Source organism: Daldinia loculata, assembly GCF_022478755.1.
Source record: "Daldinia loculata strain CBS 113971 unplaced genomic scaffold F4817scaffold_5, whole genome shotgun sequence".
In the NCBI taxonomy this organism is placed as follows: domain Eukaryota; kingdom Fungi; phylum Ascomycota; class Sordariomycetes; order Xylariales; family Hypoxylaceae; genus Daldinia; species Daldinia loculata.
The window spans coordinates 314,268-329,381 of NW_026054859.1; the positions used below are offsets into that span (position 1 = coordinate 314,268).

At 46.9% G+C, this 15,114-nt stretch overlaps 5 protein-coding genes across 5 annotated transcripts; 3 read left to right on the forward strand and 2 right to left on the reverse strand.

Moving 5' to 3' along the window:
* The first annotated feature begins 1,889 nt into the window (after positions 1-1,889).
* On the forward strand, positions 1,890-2,875 carry F4817DRAFT_213446 (uncharacterized protein). The gene has a single exon (XM_049298720.1). It carries the CDS (start codon positions 2,046-2,048, stop codon positions 2,730-2,732), a length of 687 nt encoding a protein of 228 aa, XP_049162642.1. The 5' UTR covers positions 1,890-2,045; the 3' UTR covers positions 2,733-2,875.
* Positions 2,876-5,010: 2,135 nt separating this feature from the next.
* F4817DRAFT_312263 (uncharacterized protein) lies at positions 5,011-6,038 on the forward strand (the record flags this gene model as incomplete). Its single annotated transcript, XM_049300108.1, has 2 exons — positions 5,011-5,834; positions 5,882-6,038. 2 exons carry the CDS (start codon positions 5,011-5,013, stop codon positions 6,036-6,038), a joined length of 981 nt encoding a protein of 326 aa, XP_049162643.1.
* A 2,952-nt stretch (positions 6,039-8,990) lies between these two features.
* Positions 8,991-11,043, forward strand: F4817DRAFT_326202 (uncharacterized protein). The gene is made up of 2 exons (XM_049301854.1): positions 8,991-9,343; positions 9,412-11,043. The coding sequence occupies exon 2, from the start codon at positions 9,468-9,470 to the stop codon at positions 10,911-10,913; it is 1,446 nt and encodes a 481-aa protein (XP_049162644.1). The 5' UTR covers positions 8,991-9,343; positions 9,412-9,467; the 3' UTR covers positions 10,914-11,043.
* A 30-nt stretch (positions 11,044-11,073) lies between these two features.
* On the reverse strand, positions 11,074-12,933 carry F4817DRAFT_326204 (ribonucleotide reductase inhibitor-domain-containing protein). Its single transcript, XM_049301855.1, has one exon. The coding sequence runs from the start codon at positions 12,383-12,385 to the stop codon at positions 11,486-11,488; it is 900 nt and encodes a 299-aa protein (XP_049162645.1). The 5' UTR covers positions 12,386-12,933; the 3' UTR covers positions 11,074-11,485.
* A 393-nt stretch (positions 12,934-13,326) lies between these two features.
* Positions 13,327-14,734, reverse strand: F4817DRAFT_326206 (40S ribosomal protein S27). The gene is made up of 3 exons (XM_049301856.1): positions 14,484-14,734; positions 14,151-14,213; positions 13,327-14,097 (listed from the first exon to the last, which is right to left on the reverse strand). The coding sequence occupies exons 1-3, from the start codon at positions 14,484-14,486 to the stop codon at positions 13,915-13,917; spliced, it is 249 nt and encodes an 82-aa protein (XP_049162646.1). The 5' UTR covers positions 14,487-14,734; the 3' UTR covers positions 13,327-13,914.
* Between the last annotated feature and the right edge of the window lie 380 nt (positions 14,735-15,114).

Below are 15,114 nucleotides of genomic sequence, written 5' to 3' on the forward strand. Positions count from 1 at the left end.
TATGCAGCTTACGGAGAAAGTAAACGCTCCCCGGAATGGAAACTGTAATGTCGTGATACCTCCTCCCTTGCATAGGGCCCTCTCCGGGGACTTTCGGATGTTTCCCCGTGTACTGATTGCTGGTCAAATCGAACTTCATCGTTTCTGGGATATACCTACCTAGATAGTAGGCAGATAGCAAGCCATTCAAGACAGATGACGAAGCTTGAACATATAGCTACCCCAAGTATGTCTTCTAGCGTACACGCTTTTCAAATTACAAAGGCCGTGGGCGAGGTTGATAGGATACCACCGTACCAACGACTGAAACCCCAATGCAGAAGTGGCTTGACGCCACCCAACCGGGGAACCTTTTCCTTCGGAGCCGAGCTTAGCGGGTGGGAAAACCGGCCACGTTGACTACCTCTTACTTAAGTTCGTGGACATTCCTGGCAGGACGATGCGATCTACATGAATTAGACTTAATAGAACGAGGTATATATAAGCTTAGATATGAAAAGAGAGTTGATGCAATACGAGAACCCCGCTCGAAACGTCTCTGTTTGCGTGTAGCTACCTGCATATGGTAAGTAGATTGGATGAGGTTACTTGAGTGATTCGAAGATCTCTTGATACAGAAAGCATGTGGAGAATATACGGATTGTCTTTGAAGCCCATGTGAACCTCTGTTCGCCTATTTCAAGACATTGGTGCTCGTAAAAGTGTTGTACTGATAACAAAAAAGAACAAGAGGTTCATATTGATTAAAATACTACAAGACTATAGATAAGGCACGCCTCGTAGATGATTATTACCAACATAATCAAATAGAATTAATACCGAGGTATAAAATACAGAGTAGAAGTGAGACTACCGGTTAATTGTATAAAATTCCGAAAGGGTTAGACAAATAAGAGACGGCGACTATGACGACGAGTTAGGTACAACACGAACATACAAGGATGGGATAAGATAACCGCATGGTAGGATTTTATTCCCCTATCATTTAAGCCTAATGCTGTGTAACGACGGGTAGGTGACTTGAAGTTACCTAAATTGTCTTTACCAAGTATTAGCATGCTTTGTGTCATACAGGATAGGGAGCTGGAGATTGGACTACCTTGAGTCACATCCGGGTACTCTCAACTAAACCACCTACCGTATTCAAATATATACATCATCGTATAACGAGACATTTTTATATGGACAAGGATGTTGTCAGCATGTGGTAGTAATAGCTAAGTATGACACCACCACGATCTGGACTTTGAGGACTTCCCTCGTTGTCTAAGTTCCTGAGCTGTTGCTGCTTTACCCTAAGCCATGGTGAGCCTGACGCGGGCTTGCGACATAGGTAGACCATTAGCCTCCTTGATTTTCCCTAGCTTGGTCACAGGGTTGCTGACGGTTAATCATCAGCAAAAGCCATGTCTTTGCTTCCGGCTTCAGGCAATCCGACCAAACTGATTATGTGGTTACTACCTTGCTAAGCGCGAAGAAATATGCTGTGGCACTACAGCACTGCAGACGAAATCAATATCGTACTCTGCAAGCTTTGGCAGTAGCCTCGCCCGAAATGTTCGACCGGACCGGTCGCCAAGCACTTGGTTTCCGTGCCCGCCTTGATGTTCCTTGGAGCAACCCCGGCGAGACAAAGTGCGGATTTTCACAATCTCGGAATCTAGTGCTGCGCACGGGCCATCTCGGCCTAGGTCCTGAGCTGAGACCAAAATTTTACATTTTACAGAGATAATATAATAGTCTTTCTTTCTCTTGAGAACTCAGTCAGAATCCTCGGGGGCTTGCTGCTTCCGCAGAACGCTCTCCAGTGGTAGTTGGCCATGTCTTGAGGACGTATAAAGCTGCTTTATTGGATGTAGTCGAGTCTGGTATTGGGGAAAATCTCACTCCTTCGGCAATTTACCTGGTTGTCTCGATCGCGCGATCCACATATAGAAACACACATAAAAACCCTCGGAACACTTCGATTAACATGCCTCATGAATAGCAATAAGAGAGTACCGCACTTCAAAAACTAAGAATCGCATGGTTCAGCTTTGAGAAAGATGCTGGAACTCCCGATTGAGCCCTCGGGCATCTTCTGGCAAGACAATTTCATCACACCAGAGCATGAGCGGGAACTCATCAACATATTTCGCAACAAACTAGAATGGCCAGACCGCACAGGCAGAATATCACTTCACTTCGGCTATACATTCGACTACAAGACTTTTGGTGTGGACCCCGACATTCCCTTCAAGCCATTTCCAGACTGGCTCCAGCCACTCATCCCTACCAGAGAGGGACGACCTCCGGAGCAAGTATGCTTACAACATTATCCGCCCGGATCTGGGATTCCGCCCCATGTAGACACGCACTCTGCGTATGACCAGCTTTACGCTTTGTCTCTCGGCTCGCCAGTCACTATGCAGTTCCAAAAGGGCGAGCAGCGAGTCGACGTCGACTTGACTCCGCGTAGTATGATGCAGATGTCGGGAGATTCCAGACTGCACTGGACGCATGGGATCAGAAAGCGAAAGACGGACACGTTACCAGATGGCACGGTGAGGAAACGCGAGGACCGGTGGAGCATCACGTATCGATGGCTGAGAGAGGGCGGAGAGTGCGACTGTGGGAACGAGCAGCTGTGCGATGCGGCTCAGAAGAAACTTGGCGTTGAAAAGGGGTATCGCTGGAAGCAGCAGCAGGAGGAAGCGAACGATTCTGGCACGCTTCAGGAGCCGGAAGTATAGTAAAGGGGCGGGGACGAAGACAGCACGAAGTGCCCAGCTTAATGCAGGTTTAAGGTTGAAGTCACATCAGAACTTAGGTTTTATATACGCCATCTATTGAGAATTTCACTACTTGCCTTCTGTGAATTCGTTAGTTTGGAAGTTCTATTTTTAGGAAGAACTTGCCTTCATGAGCCTTGGGCAATATACATTTCCAATGAGCTTCCAACGCTGCCACTCTAGTCTAAGTATGAACGCCCCTGCAGTTCCCAAGAATACGCAAATATAGCCCCCAATCTGAGTTCCATACGGACCCATTCCTATCACCCTGTTGGCAGTGATAAAGAACCGACAGTTCATTGAACGCTACATTTGGTCGACATATCGTAGACGGTAGAGATGTTGGCTCTTGGACGGCTGGCTCGCCGTTGCAAGCCTCGCACTATTCGATGAATGTGTCGTATTGAGACTTCAAAGTTCCGTCGGTTTCTACGTCGCGATTCTGTGCGTAAGAACCGGATTTCGCGGCCGACCATGGATAGTAGGCTGTAGTTAATTGAACCTAGCATGACAAGGCAGGATGAGGTACTGAAGCTGTGAATTAGACTAGATATAGTAGATAAAAGGATAAAGCGGAACGATTCTTGCTACAGAAGCTGTAGGGGGTGACCATGAACCGTGTCAAATTCTCATATTGTGTGTGCCATCGGTCACTGACATATGGTCAATACGAAGTTCCAAATAAGCTTGGAACTGCAGTCATCAGCTCCCCTGGACCCTGGAAGTATTCATATCAGATATGATTTTTAGTTTGAAAACGAAGAACGGTTTATCGCGGCTGTTTTTGCTCGAAAACGCTACTACATACTTTAGAGCGCCGCATGAGCACTAAGAACGCCCAGGTAAGTCGAAGCGATTGGCCGGCTGGCTTGCGGTATGCCATGTTATGTGACCCCCGCGTCTGATATAGCATCTGGTTGCAATATATCTTTAGTGTTAAAGGGTGCTGTGCGACCATCCATATTCTAAACTTCCCCTATTCGTCCCCTGAGCTAAGAACCAAGAGTTACTCTGTAAGATCTCCAATACGGGCTCAAATTCTTCGCCTTAATAAAATAACAGGCTACATATTATGCATGAGGTAACCATATCTACCTACTCATATTAAGATGTTTTTTTGGCGGTCCTCTTCGGTAAAGATGTGGGAGGTTAGGTCTGAGTACTTAAGGCAAGTAAAAGCTGAAGATGATCTTCAAACTGTGTGAATATAATAACGAATCCCGGAGAGGATAGGAGACGAGCTGATTTTTGGTTTCGCTCCATAGTCCAACTATATGCCTGCTTTCCGTCGCACACCTCGTGCGCCTGTTGATATACACCTATGCAAGCCGCTCGATGATACGCTCCCAACGTACAACGTGAGCTACCTCTTAAGGTAAAGCCTGAATACGAGACGTTATGCAGCTAATTACCCCGCCGGCATTCGAGGTTCGTATGATGAGGGAGTGGTGTAATTTCACATATTGTCGCTTCTACAAGCCGCTAGATCGCCTAAACCAAACTGCAACCACATGAGTTCTAGGGTCATAAAAGCCTACAACACCCTCGTATGCTGCTAAACTAAGTAACGTCTCAAAGGCCTAACGCCCTCACGTCAAGAGAAGCGCGTCGTTTTAATAGAATAGAATGTTGTGCTTCTTCACTTGTCCAGCTGAATCGAAGGCTCCCAGCCCACCAACAAGGAATCCGATACATTGATTGCCTTAAGATTCCCGGGTACTTGGCACCCACTAACACCCCCCATCACTATCTATTCTGCCCATAGATCAACGGTTGCCTGGTGTTAGGCAGAATGTATTTCGATCTTACCAACGATCCTGATACCTTTAGTAATCGATGACAACTCAACGGCGGCGTGCTCATAGGAGGTGCATGATCGTACGTCCCATTACTGTGAAAAGGAGGCTTTCGTTGGTTAATTCCTGCGGTCCTTCCAACAGTGGCCCATGGCTCGGTATCCTCTTTCATCGTAGGTATATCTGCCCCTTTTATCCTGCCTCGTCCGCGACCCACTCTAGGCAGTTTATACAAGGGCAAACGGAAAGTGATTGGGTGAAGCTCTTGATCTCCGAACAAGGCATCCTTTTTTATAGGCAAAAGGTGGGAGCGCCCGAGATCCTTCGAGTCCTAAGCCTTATTTGCCCATAAAAAGCTCACCAATTCCACTATAGCGTTTTCTTTCAGTATAAAGCTCCATATCGATCCTCAATACCCCAACGTCACTGGAGACGAATTAGATATGGCGGAGCATCGAATGGACGAACTTAGGAACCACGGCCGGTCAACGTCCGGTAAGCCTTACAAGAGCTCTCACCCCCGCCGTCTACACCCGAGAGTCCCTCAGGTGTCAAGCAACGTCTATAGGACCTTAGATAATGATGCTGGGGAGTTTTCAGGCCATGACATTGTTCCTAATTGTTGGCGCGGGTCTTCTAGCAATACCTATGCTTCGAATGTGCAGGTTAGCGATATAGCTGGGGGTCAGTTAACCGCAACCAGCATCGATTTTTTAACTCGAGCCGAAAATGGGAGCCTTACTCCATATCCCTCTATCGACACTCATGCAGTCTTCTCTGCGTCGATTCCCGAAGAAGGCGACGCCGACGCTGTAGCGCACAAAACAACCCTTGATCTCTGTCCACTAGGGGGATCATCCCACCACCATTCGAGTCCAGGTGTACCGTTCCTATACCCAACAAGCAACACGAGCGCCACCACTAGCATCAGCGATGTCTGGCGTGGATCGTATCAAACGGATCCATACTTAACGAGCGCTTATATGGACTCAAACTCCATTTCCAGCAACGCGGATCCGTACAGCCAGTCAAAGCCCCAGACTGGCAATCCAGCCCTAGACAGGTATGGGGCAACCGTAACATATTCGCCGCCAGCGTTAGACATAGCGGACAACCACGGCGATACGACATGGACGGATAGCGTATCCAGTCAGTCACAAGGCCCATACACTCATTATGAAAAGACTCAACCGGAGTCTAATGACTCCGGCGATCCCCCATCTGCGCGACGTTGGTCTACCGAGAACAACCAAGGTTCTATCGTTTGGTAAGTTTGACGACATATCGGTGATGATATTAACTGACTCTTAAAAGGGACTCGGCCAGTCAGGCCACGCAAGAGGATGATGCAACGAGACAGTATGAGGATGGGACAGGCTTCGAAGACAATGAAATTCAGGGAAATGTCATTAGAGGTTATATGAACGGCGAAGGACCATGGGCTTATGGGTACAACATGTCGTCTGGATAAGGCAATCCCGCGAACAGATACCCCTTTATTAGAGGGGAATGAGCCCAATATAAGGAAGCAAGAGCTTCCACGCAGTATATGCAATGTCCTATCCGTGAGAGCCAGGGAAACTAGTTAAACAACACGAGCCTAGAGTTCTTCTTATGGTGGATAAGTTGCCATGTTTATGTTACAGGCCAAATAGTGCCGTATAACTAGGCTGGGGAGTCGAACATTGCTGTGCGGGACACGGTTTGTCTAAATAGAAAGGATGTACTTCTAGATAAAGTGTCTAATAATCGAAATTTCCACCATAGAAAATTTTCTTAGGGAGCCCATAGCCGCCACCGCTAATATAAACTAGAGGTATAGAGGAGACTGGCTATCGCCACCACTAGCACTGCTGTGTTGGCGATGCTCTCAAGGCAGTCATAATACGCCCGTCCCCGAACCAATAGTTGAAACTTGCCCAATAATTCTATTCCAATGACTCAGAATACCATTAACGGCTTATAGTTACCCAACATAAGTAATTAATAAGCTCAATGGCCTAGATGATACGGACATACATCATTTTATATCCAACCAAATCCAGATGAAACACTTCGCGATCAAATGCGCCCGCCCTACACGCGGAAATGACCGGCGATACGCATCATAGTTGTTCCCAAGTAGCCACCGTACGGGAGTTTACCTGATACGTTTAACTTCGAAGAGAGCTGGCATCTCCGAGAAGGCAAACGCCATTCTTCCTAAATGTAGTAAGAAAATTCTGGACCTGACGCAAGCCACAATTTCTGACATGTCTTATTTTACGCACACAGCCATGGCGGTGGCGGAGTACTTGAAACGTAGCCAATCGAAGCGAGATGATCAATAAAGCTCAGCTTCGGATTCTTAATAGAATCCCTTCGTATTAGAAAAAGAGTCGACGGCAACACCGGTTAGGTCTCATAACATTCCTTCTAAAGCAATTCTGAAATTGTTATTAATTGTAAAATTACGTACCTAAGCCACATCATTCAAGACAGTAGGACTTTAGGGGGCTCCCCTATAACCAACTACATACCTAGGTAATCACCTAAACGGCTGGATATTGAAACTCTACGAAAATGCGCCGAAAAATAGGGAGATGACTTTGAATTGACCAAAGGCCTTATACCTCGAGATTAAGTATGCATTAGGCAAGTATAGAAAGAAAACATTACGACAAGGTTTAAGTCGATGGTGGCATTATACTGCAAACGCCAGAAAACCATAGAACTTAAAGAGTAGAAAGCCAACGAAGTCGAATTAAGCTCATGTCAGGGTGGATTCAATATCTCCCCACGGCTCGCGTTCTAATAGGCAGAAGGAGACCCTAGGCAGGCAATCCTGGCAGTTATCGGAATACAAAAGCAATATTATATACCTACGAAGTAACCCTTGGCGACCCCTTTCTGGTTCTGTGGTAAGATGGCTTCTGTCTGCAGCGGAAAGGAACGGAATGCCCGTGTTCAGTATCTTCTCTTCTACCTAGCCCCCTACTATGAAGTCTATAAATACTAGCATTGCTAATTCGAATGTCGTGTTTACCTCTAGCTAGGTTTTCATCGCGAACCCATTAAAATCTAGCACTTTCTCTATACTCAGCGACCTAGCCGAGCGGTAGAGTACTGGACGTGTCGACTATCAACATATTCACTGCCATTCATTAGAATTCACTTACAAAATTCTAGAAAACGAGAGGCTCGGACACGAGACGAGGTGGGGGAATATGATACCGCTCTACAGACTTCGTGTACAAGCTTTTTAGGGACCAGGGTTGGAAGCTGAAGGCATATGCAGTCAATATAGTATATGCCGATACCCATGAGGGTGACACTGGGGGCCACGAAAACTAGCTCGGCAATTGTCGGTTCCAACATTATAAGTTAGAGTGGTGTTAATTTTAAACCCTCGTTGGAAGGCTAGGCTCTTAACACCACTCAGAAGCACGGAGTTATCTCCCTTACATCACAGGGCGAGGTGGTGTCTGACTACGATCTGAATATGATACGAAGCCGTTAACTAGAACCAGTGAACTCGTCGAAAGACTGTGACGGTATGAGTACCTAATGTACATATATAGCCTACCGATATCCTAGGTAAGTAGAACTGTAGCCTTTATGGATATCGAAGGCTTAATATATTGCAACTAATTACAGGTCATATTGGGGGCCAGTCGATCCTTGCTATGAAGTTCTATAGGAGGGAAATTACTCCTAGTAATCTCATATCCTCGCTAACTAGATAGTATAGGATTGACTAATACGTAGGCAGATTCCCTCGTGCTAATATTATATCTTACCTAAAAGGTTAAACCTCCCAACGTCCCCAAGTCATGACATTAGGTTGTGAGCCATATCTGTATTATGCTACCAACGTAGCATACCAATAACCACGTACAGCCTGTAAAAGCGAGGATTGAATCTGAAATGCGTCCTAAAGCGTAGGAGGTGTTGTCTCTTCCATCAACCTTACCTACATCTTAGCTACCTAGGTATACTTAAGGTAGTTACTTAAGGATTAATAGAAATAACTACCGCTTGGCACCAACCCAGATTTTAATTTTTAGTGTTTGATTTCAAGTATATATCAATCGCGTGCTATAATACAATGCCTATAATAAACACAGGGGAATGCCAAATGGTAGTTATTGAAAAATGTCAGCTGTGAGGAATAAGATGGACTAACCTCCTACGTACGTCGGGTACCTCTCCCTTATTTGGATTATAATGTTAAAAGTTTGCTTTAAACTCGACCTTGTCTTTTATGAATGAATTAGACTTTAATGAATTAGATTTATACCACAAGCTCTAATGTTACCAAATCAAACTCTTTACACTTTTTGCTACACCTGTGCTGAAGCTTAAATAATGAGCATATTAGCGCCCCGCTATTGAGCTACTATCCACCCATTTAACCTTAAAGGTATTCCATATGCAATTATCTATTCGACCTTAAACATTCCCATTCCCATTCCTATTCCCCTTCTTCCAATTCTCATCACGTATAATTCATCTTCAAACAAATCAACCCACCCCGTACGCGCATTCATTCCGAATAAACCTAGTGGCCGCCATGGGATCGAAGCGCACTGCTGAAAATGACGGCGAGGAGCTGCCTAGAAAACTTCGCCGTCAACGATTTTCCAACTCTGTACGATCAACGGTTCTTCCGAGTTTAACTTACGGCCAGCGATCAGTGTTTGGTGACTCTGAGTGCATGACAACTGTACCGCCTGAGGATAGCGACCTGGACTGCGAAGATGATGCTGAGGCGCTGGCGTACCTTAAGTCTGTGCGGTAAGATTATCTCTACTACTTCCATCTCCAGACTCTCAAAGCTAAATCAGAATCTTGGCTTTCTTTAGGTGATCAATACTGATATGGTGAGTATAGAGTGCAAGCATCCGCAATCCCACATGTTATGGTCGCTAGTAAAGCTGGTCCGCAGCCACCCGAAGCTCTACAACAGTCCACAGACGATCTAGTAGACCAACAAGACGACAATGAGGAACCCATCGACCGTAGCATATATAAAGACGGCCGAGGCGATTTTAGAGGATTCTATCATGATGGAGCGTACACCGCGTACCCACCGGGTTACTTTGACAAAGACGAGGATGAGGACGAAGACGAAGAAGATGAGGATGAATATTATGACGAGAATTACGATGGTGAGGAAGGGGGGGGGCGAGAGGACCCAGAGCTAGGATATGACGATGCGAGCGATTCTGAATCAAGCGAAGGCGGCCCGCGCAACAGCAATTCCGACGAGATCTACGAGGCGTACTTTCTATCTCTCACAAACCAGTTCCTAGCTCTGCGCGAGGTTTTACAAGCAGACCCACCGAATCATTTGTTATATTCTCTCCCTAGGTCGAACCCAACCGAAGTAGGCGAGTTCGGACCTAGATCTGATACATTTGCGAAGTGGTCTGGCCGGCTCCGGGGTACGGATCCATTGCCTGCCCAAATCGCCGGGATGCATAAAGATGGCGTTATGCGCCTGCTGCGCATTATACTCGGTGGCAAGTTCCTACGTAAAAACCAGGAGCTCCGTGAACGTACAAGCAGGTGGATCTGGGCGCTGCTCGCGCGTCTTCCCGAGAGAGGTGAACTCGACTACCAAGAGATTGGCTGGATACGCGAGTTGGGTAAGAGAGCAGTCCTGCTCATGGTTAGCTTGGCTGAGATGGAAGTCCTGAAGGAACACTACGATGTCGGTGACAGTAATGCCGAAAGCCAAGGCGAAGTCGAAGTTGACGAAAGCATCGACGAGACGAGCCAAGGTGAATGCTGTGACTATGAGGATATCGACACTGATGTCAATGATCCTGAACCTCACCACCGTGGCCCCGGTCAACCCCCGGGCGGTAGGGTGCCCAAACTTGCACCTTACAACGGTACAATCAAAAGTGAACCTGACACGGACACCAATGCTCTCAACGCAAAAGAAACTTCCGGAACCGAGGTACCCTCCGAAGAAATAAAAACGGAGCTATCAGACGTCGAGATGGAGATAGATTCACAAGAGGAGGAGGACGGGGAAGTATCCGACGCACCCCAGCAGCAAACAGAACCCACGGCTGACATAGAGAGGGCCAAGGCCCGATTGCTCGAACAGCTCAACAGCACCGCGGCCGAGAACGGTGATACCCCAGCGGAAGAGTTGCCTGTTACAGCGCTAGAAGAGGAGGCCTTTCTCGCGCTCGCGGCAGAGGAAGAGGAAGCGAAGACGGAGCAGTTTCGCAGAGCCAAGGCCAACGAGCGCGCTACCCTAAACATGATCCTTACTGTAGCCGGTGAGTTTTACGGACAGCGCGACCTTTTGGAGTTCCGGGATCCGTTTGGAGGGATTCAGGTCGAGTAGGTGAAAGCATGTGTTGTGCCTTGCACGTAGATATATGATTAGACTGCTCTATTCGCTTAAAGGTTTTTGTAGTTGAAGGTATAGTTACCTCTTAGGTTAGATAATAAATACAAAACTTAGTAATTCTTAAGACACCGCGCATACTAGTTACGAGTATAGACTATGTCGATGTTGTAATAATTCTTTATGTGATGCTACAAACTACCTTATTCTCTCTCCTATGGAGATGAGCTAATACACCTTCGGCTATTACGCACTGGTCCCCCCGTGTGTACTCCTCCCCTTTCCTCTAGGTATCGTCCTCAATATGATACATAATTGTATGCAATGTGACGCAGCATAACACAACTCGCGTACGACGCGAGCAAATTCCTCAATGCCAGGTAGCCCATTAACCCATGCAGTCTTCGCTAAAAACGCCGGTCCGCCAATGACAATCCGAAATAATACAACAGCCTCAACTGAGCCGTCTTCATCTTCGCATTTCCTGTTCCCCTTCTTGTGCCTTGCTCCTCTTCTGGGTATCTTATCGTTATTCAATACACGGTAAAGACGATTCGTATCATTCACACTTAAACATCGCTCATCTCGACCTCCCAACCTTGTGAACCATCTCTGTATTCCAGGTCGGATGTCCGGACCAGGAAATCCGCCTCTTCGAAGTCAGTGCCGTCAGTACTTCCTACCACCCTGACGTTCTCTTGACCTATGGCGTGTGATAACAGCTTGTTTCCCCGAAACTTGGTCTTCCGCGGCGTTGCCATGACGCGGCCGTTATTCGCACCCCAGCCGACGGGCGCCACGCTCCGCGGACTGACCTCGCCGTCAAACCTGTCGCTCCAGACACTTGGGTTGAAGTCGAGATTGAGACGACCTGGGGTCTGAGGCGCTTCGTCTTCGTCCTCGGTATAAGAACGCTTGCGAGTTCGCGTAGGAGAGATGCTTGAACCGGTACTCCCGACGGAGTCCTGGCTGCTCGTTAGGCCGGGAACATCTTCGTCCATCATCTCGTCGAGAGGCACACCGTTGAGGCTGAGTAACGGCTGGTAGGCTGCGGCAGTGGAGAATGATTGGGTGTTCTCTGGTTGTGTTCCTAGACCGCCGACCTTATTGATCCCGCAGAAGGGAAGGAGTTCCCGCGGCGTCGAAATGGCATTAGCGCGTAATCGTCCCTCGCCCATCGTCGTAGAGACGTTGTTGCTCTCGTCCCAGAGCGCAAAAGCACTGTAACTTCCTGTCTTATAGCCTTCGGGGACGGACTTGCGCACTCGCATGCCCACCGAAAGGAGGTTCGCTTGCACCGACGCAGGAAGAGAGGGGCTGGCAGGATCAGAGGTATTGTGCGCCCGCGCGTTGGTATGAGTAGCGGAGGAAGTATCAGGATGTTGCGAGACGAAGAACGAGGTAATCTGTCGTTGGGCGGGATCGCTTGCTGCGCCTGCGAATTGGCGCTTTGTTCGCGGGGCCGACATGGCTGTGAGGGATAGGTGGATAGGTATTACGTGTCGTATGCGAACGAGGCCCACTTAGACCAAATATAGGACGCCTCAGATCTGATAATGAGGAGTTCCGGGGATCTGGCTCTCGTGGTTCAAATTATCGCGATGACGCAATGTGAGCTTTCCAAGCCCCCAATAAATCTGTAGCCAGGAAAGGGCAAGGAGGAATTGAATATTTAGAAGTGAAGATTCCAAATCTAGAGTCACCTACGTATTGGTAGTGTAATTAAGGAAGCATGTTTTGCCTGGTACCGATGGTTTCGTCTCGTGTATTATGAAGATGGAAGAAGGGGAAATTATAAAAGAGGCTGGATAATCTGGGGTTGATCGGACGATACCTAAAGTTGGAAGTGGGGAGGCTGCACGATGCGCGTAATTGGCACTTTCCGAACCGTGTTTTGACGCGTTTAATCGAAACCTTGGCATTAAGCTTACATTTAAGTACCTAAGTACCTACAGGCATAGAAGTTACATGTAGATCTTCATAAACGGTTAGTTCCACCGCGCTTACTAATTTGAGGTGTCAATATTCAATTCTATGGAAAATATTAATATTGAATATCTTCGTTGAGTATTACATGGCCGGAGACATAACAACATCCCGTCCATGTGACCTGGCTTGGCCTTGATATTAATTCCTTCCATTAAAAAATCTAAAATCCGGACACAATGACTGATAGCTTAGCAAGAGTGTAACACGTACCACAATAGCCTAATCTATTTGACGGCATAGTCCATTCGATCATAATTCACTGAATAGATAAGGAACCTCTTAAGTACGTAATCTACATATCTAGCGATCCCTATAGGACACTGCAGATTGGGTAGTTACTCCTCTTAATAGTGGGAATTCCCATAGGACAAATTATACTACAGTAAGAGCAGAGGATACGACTTCACTTCAAACGCGATCGGTTCGTGTAGTTAAGATCTACGTTATAAAATTTCAGTTATGGAAAACCTAGAGAAGCAATGGACATCGGTCGTCACGGTGGGAAAAAAGTCAAAAAAGCTAGTGGAACCATGTGAATTCGCCTAATGCAGTGAAAACAACAATCACTACGGCTGGGTATGTAGCGATCCTCAATCAACGTTCCACGTCCTCACATCTAGAGACCTACGCTGGCAGAAATAGGCCCCGGAAGATGCTCATGTGGAAAGCCATTTCCAGCTATCCACCCATGCAGAATAAACCATCCTGCTTATGTCTGAAGGTGACGACTTCGTAATACACAAAGCGAGAAAACGAGGAAAAATCATTCGTAGCGAAACGGATGATGCAAGATATCAGGACCCCAAACGCCCCTTTTGTATTAAGGTTCTTGGTATCCGTCGTCTATCTGCAAAGACGTAGAGGTTCGTAGAAGTCGAGTATGTCCGGAAGACAAGATGCCAAGTTTTTTTCATGCGCCCATTCCGTCGAGTACCTTGCAGATATCCGAACTATACCCATGAAGTCGTAACCCATGCCCAAGAACGAAGAAAACGCGAGACGAAACCCTCTACTTTCTTCGGAAAGAGCAGCCCTCGGTCAATCGAGCCTTACCACCAGTAGGTTGGCAAAGGACAGTGGTGCAGCCTTGGCAGATAACGACGGTCTGGGCGTGGGAAAACACGGTGGTGATTGTGAAGCAGCCGGGGCACTTGACGTCCATGAAGAAGGATCGGGGGCCGGGCACCAAGGTCTATTCGATAACATTAGTATTGTCTAATATTGAAATTCAGATTGGTATCGTACCTTTAGCTTGTGCTTCTTGGCCTCAGCAGCCGGGCTAGGGTTGAGAAGATCAACGGCGAGAACCTTGAGAAAAAATTTGTTAGCAGGGTATCATTTGTGAGTGCAAATCCAAACATCCACCCGCACATCAAAGTTGTATTTAAACCGTCTCGAGCATCTGATAAATGGCAACACTCATTCTAAACATCGTGTTTAGATGTAAGGGAAGACCTTTGCCGATGTTGGTATTGGTATTGTCGTGGAAGCGTCGATGATTGATAAGTCGAAAATCGCGGAGATCGGTCGACAACATGATGGAGAGCGTAAACAAAAACAAGATTCATTTAGACTTACCATCTTGTCTGACTGTCACAAGAAGTATCTTGATTATTGGATTGGCAAGCGAAATATTGGCTGGCGAAATCTGAAGATAGAGTTGATGACAGATTTTGGCTGTGCTTGCGAACAACGATGGTTGAGGTAGTTAAGAGATTGAGGGGAAGGTCGTGTGTGTCCTAGAATAAAAATTCGCTTGGTAAATTTTGGAGAGCTGGATTTTGATTCGGCGGATTGGCTCTGGTGGGCAAGAGGCGAAATTAACTAAGATCCTTCTAGTTTAGCTAAATCAGGCTTAGTGCTGAGGAGGGCTAGGGCTTTTTAATAATCCACTTTTATGGCTGGAGCTGGAAACACTGATCCGAAACCCGAGACTACCGAGTCATACACCTGGCAGAGGTTCCAGCCAGCTGCCAGTTGAAGTTGGGCTAGGTATTTCGTCATCTAGCAAGGCCTCCACTTGGAGGGGTTATTGCTTAAATCACGTTGGCTACCTACCTACATGTATGTACCTTAGGTACGTAACGCAACGTCAGGCATCCTTCAAAATTTAGTTTTATAGGTATCAAGATAACCCGAAGATATCCTCACAGTACTTTATTGCATATCATTATTGATCTTATGTAACTTTGCTTCACCCTACCATCGC

Coding starts and splice junctions, on each gene's coding strand:
- F4817DRAFT_213446 (XM_049298720.1), top strand. CDS start 2,046: ATGCTGGAACTCCCGATTGAGCCCTCGGGCATCTTCTGGCAAGACAAT.
- F4817DRAFT_326202 (XM_049301854.1), top strand. CDS start 9,468: ATGGTCGCTAGTAAAGCTGGTCCGCAGCCACCCGAAGCTCTACAACAG.
- F4817DRAFT_326204 (XM_049301855.1), bottom strand. CDS start 12,385: ATGTCGGCCCCGCGAACAAAGCGCCAATTCGCAGGCGCAGCAAGCGAT.
- F4817DRAFT_326206 (XM_049301856.1), bottom strand. Junction 14,098..14,150: donor CCAAGAAGCACAAGCTAAAG/GTACGATACCAA, acceptor GTTATCGAATAG/ACCTTGGTGCCCGGCCCCCG.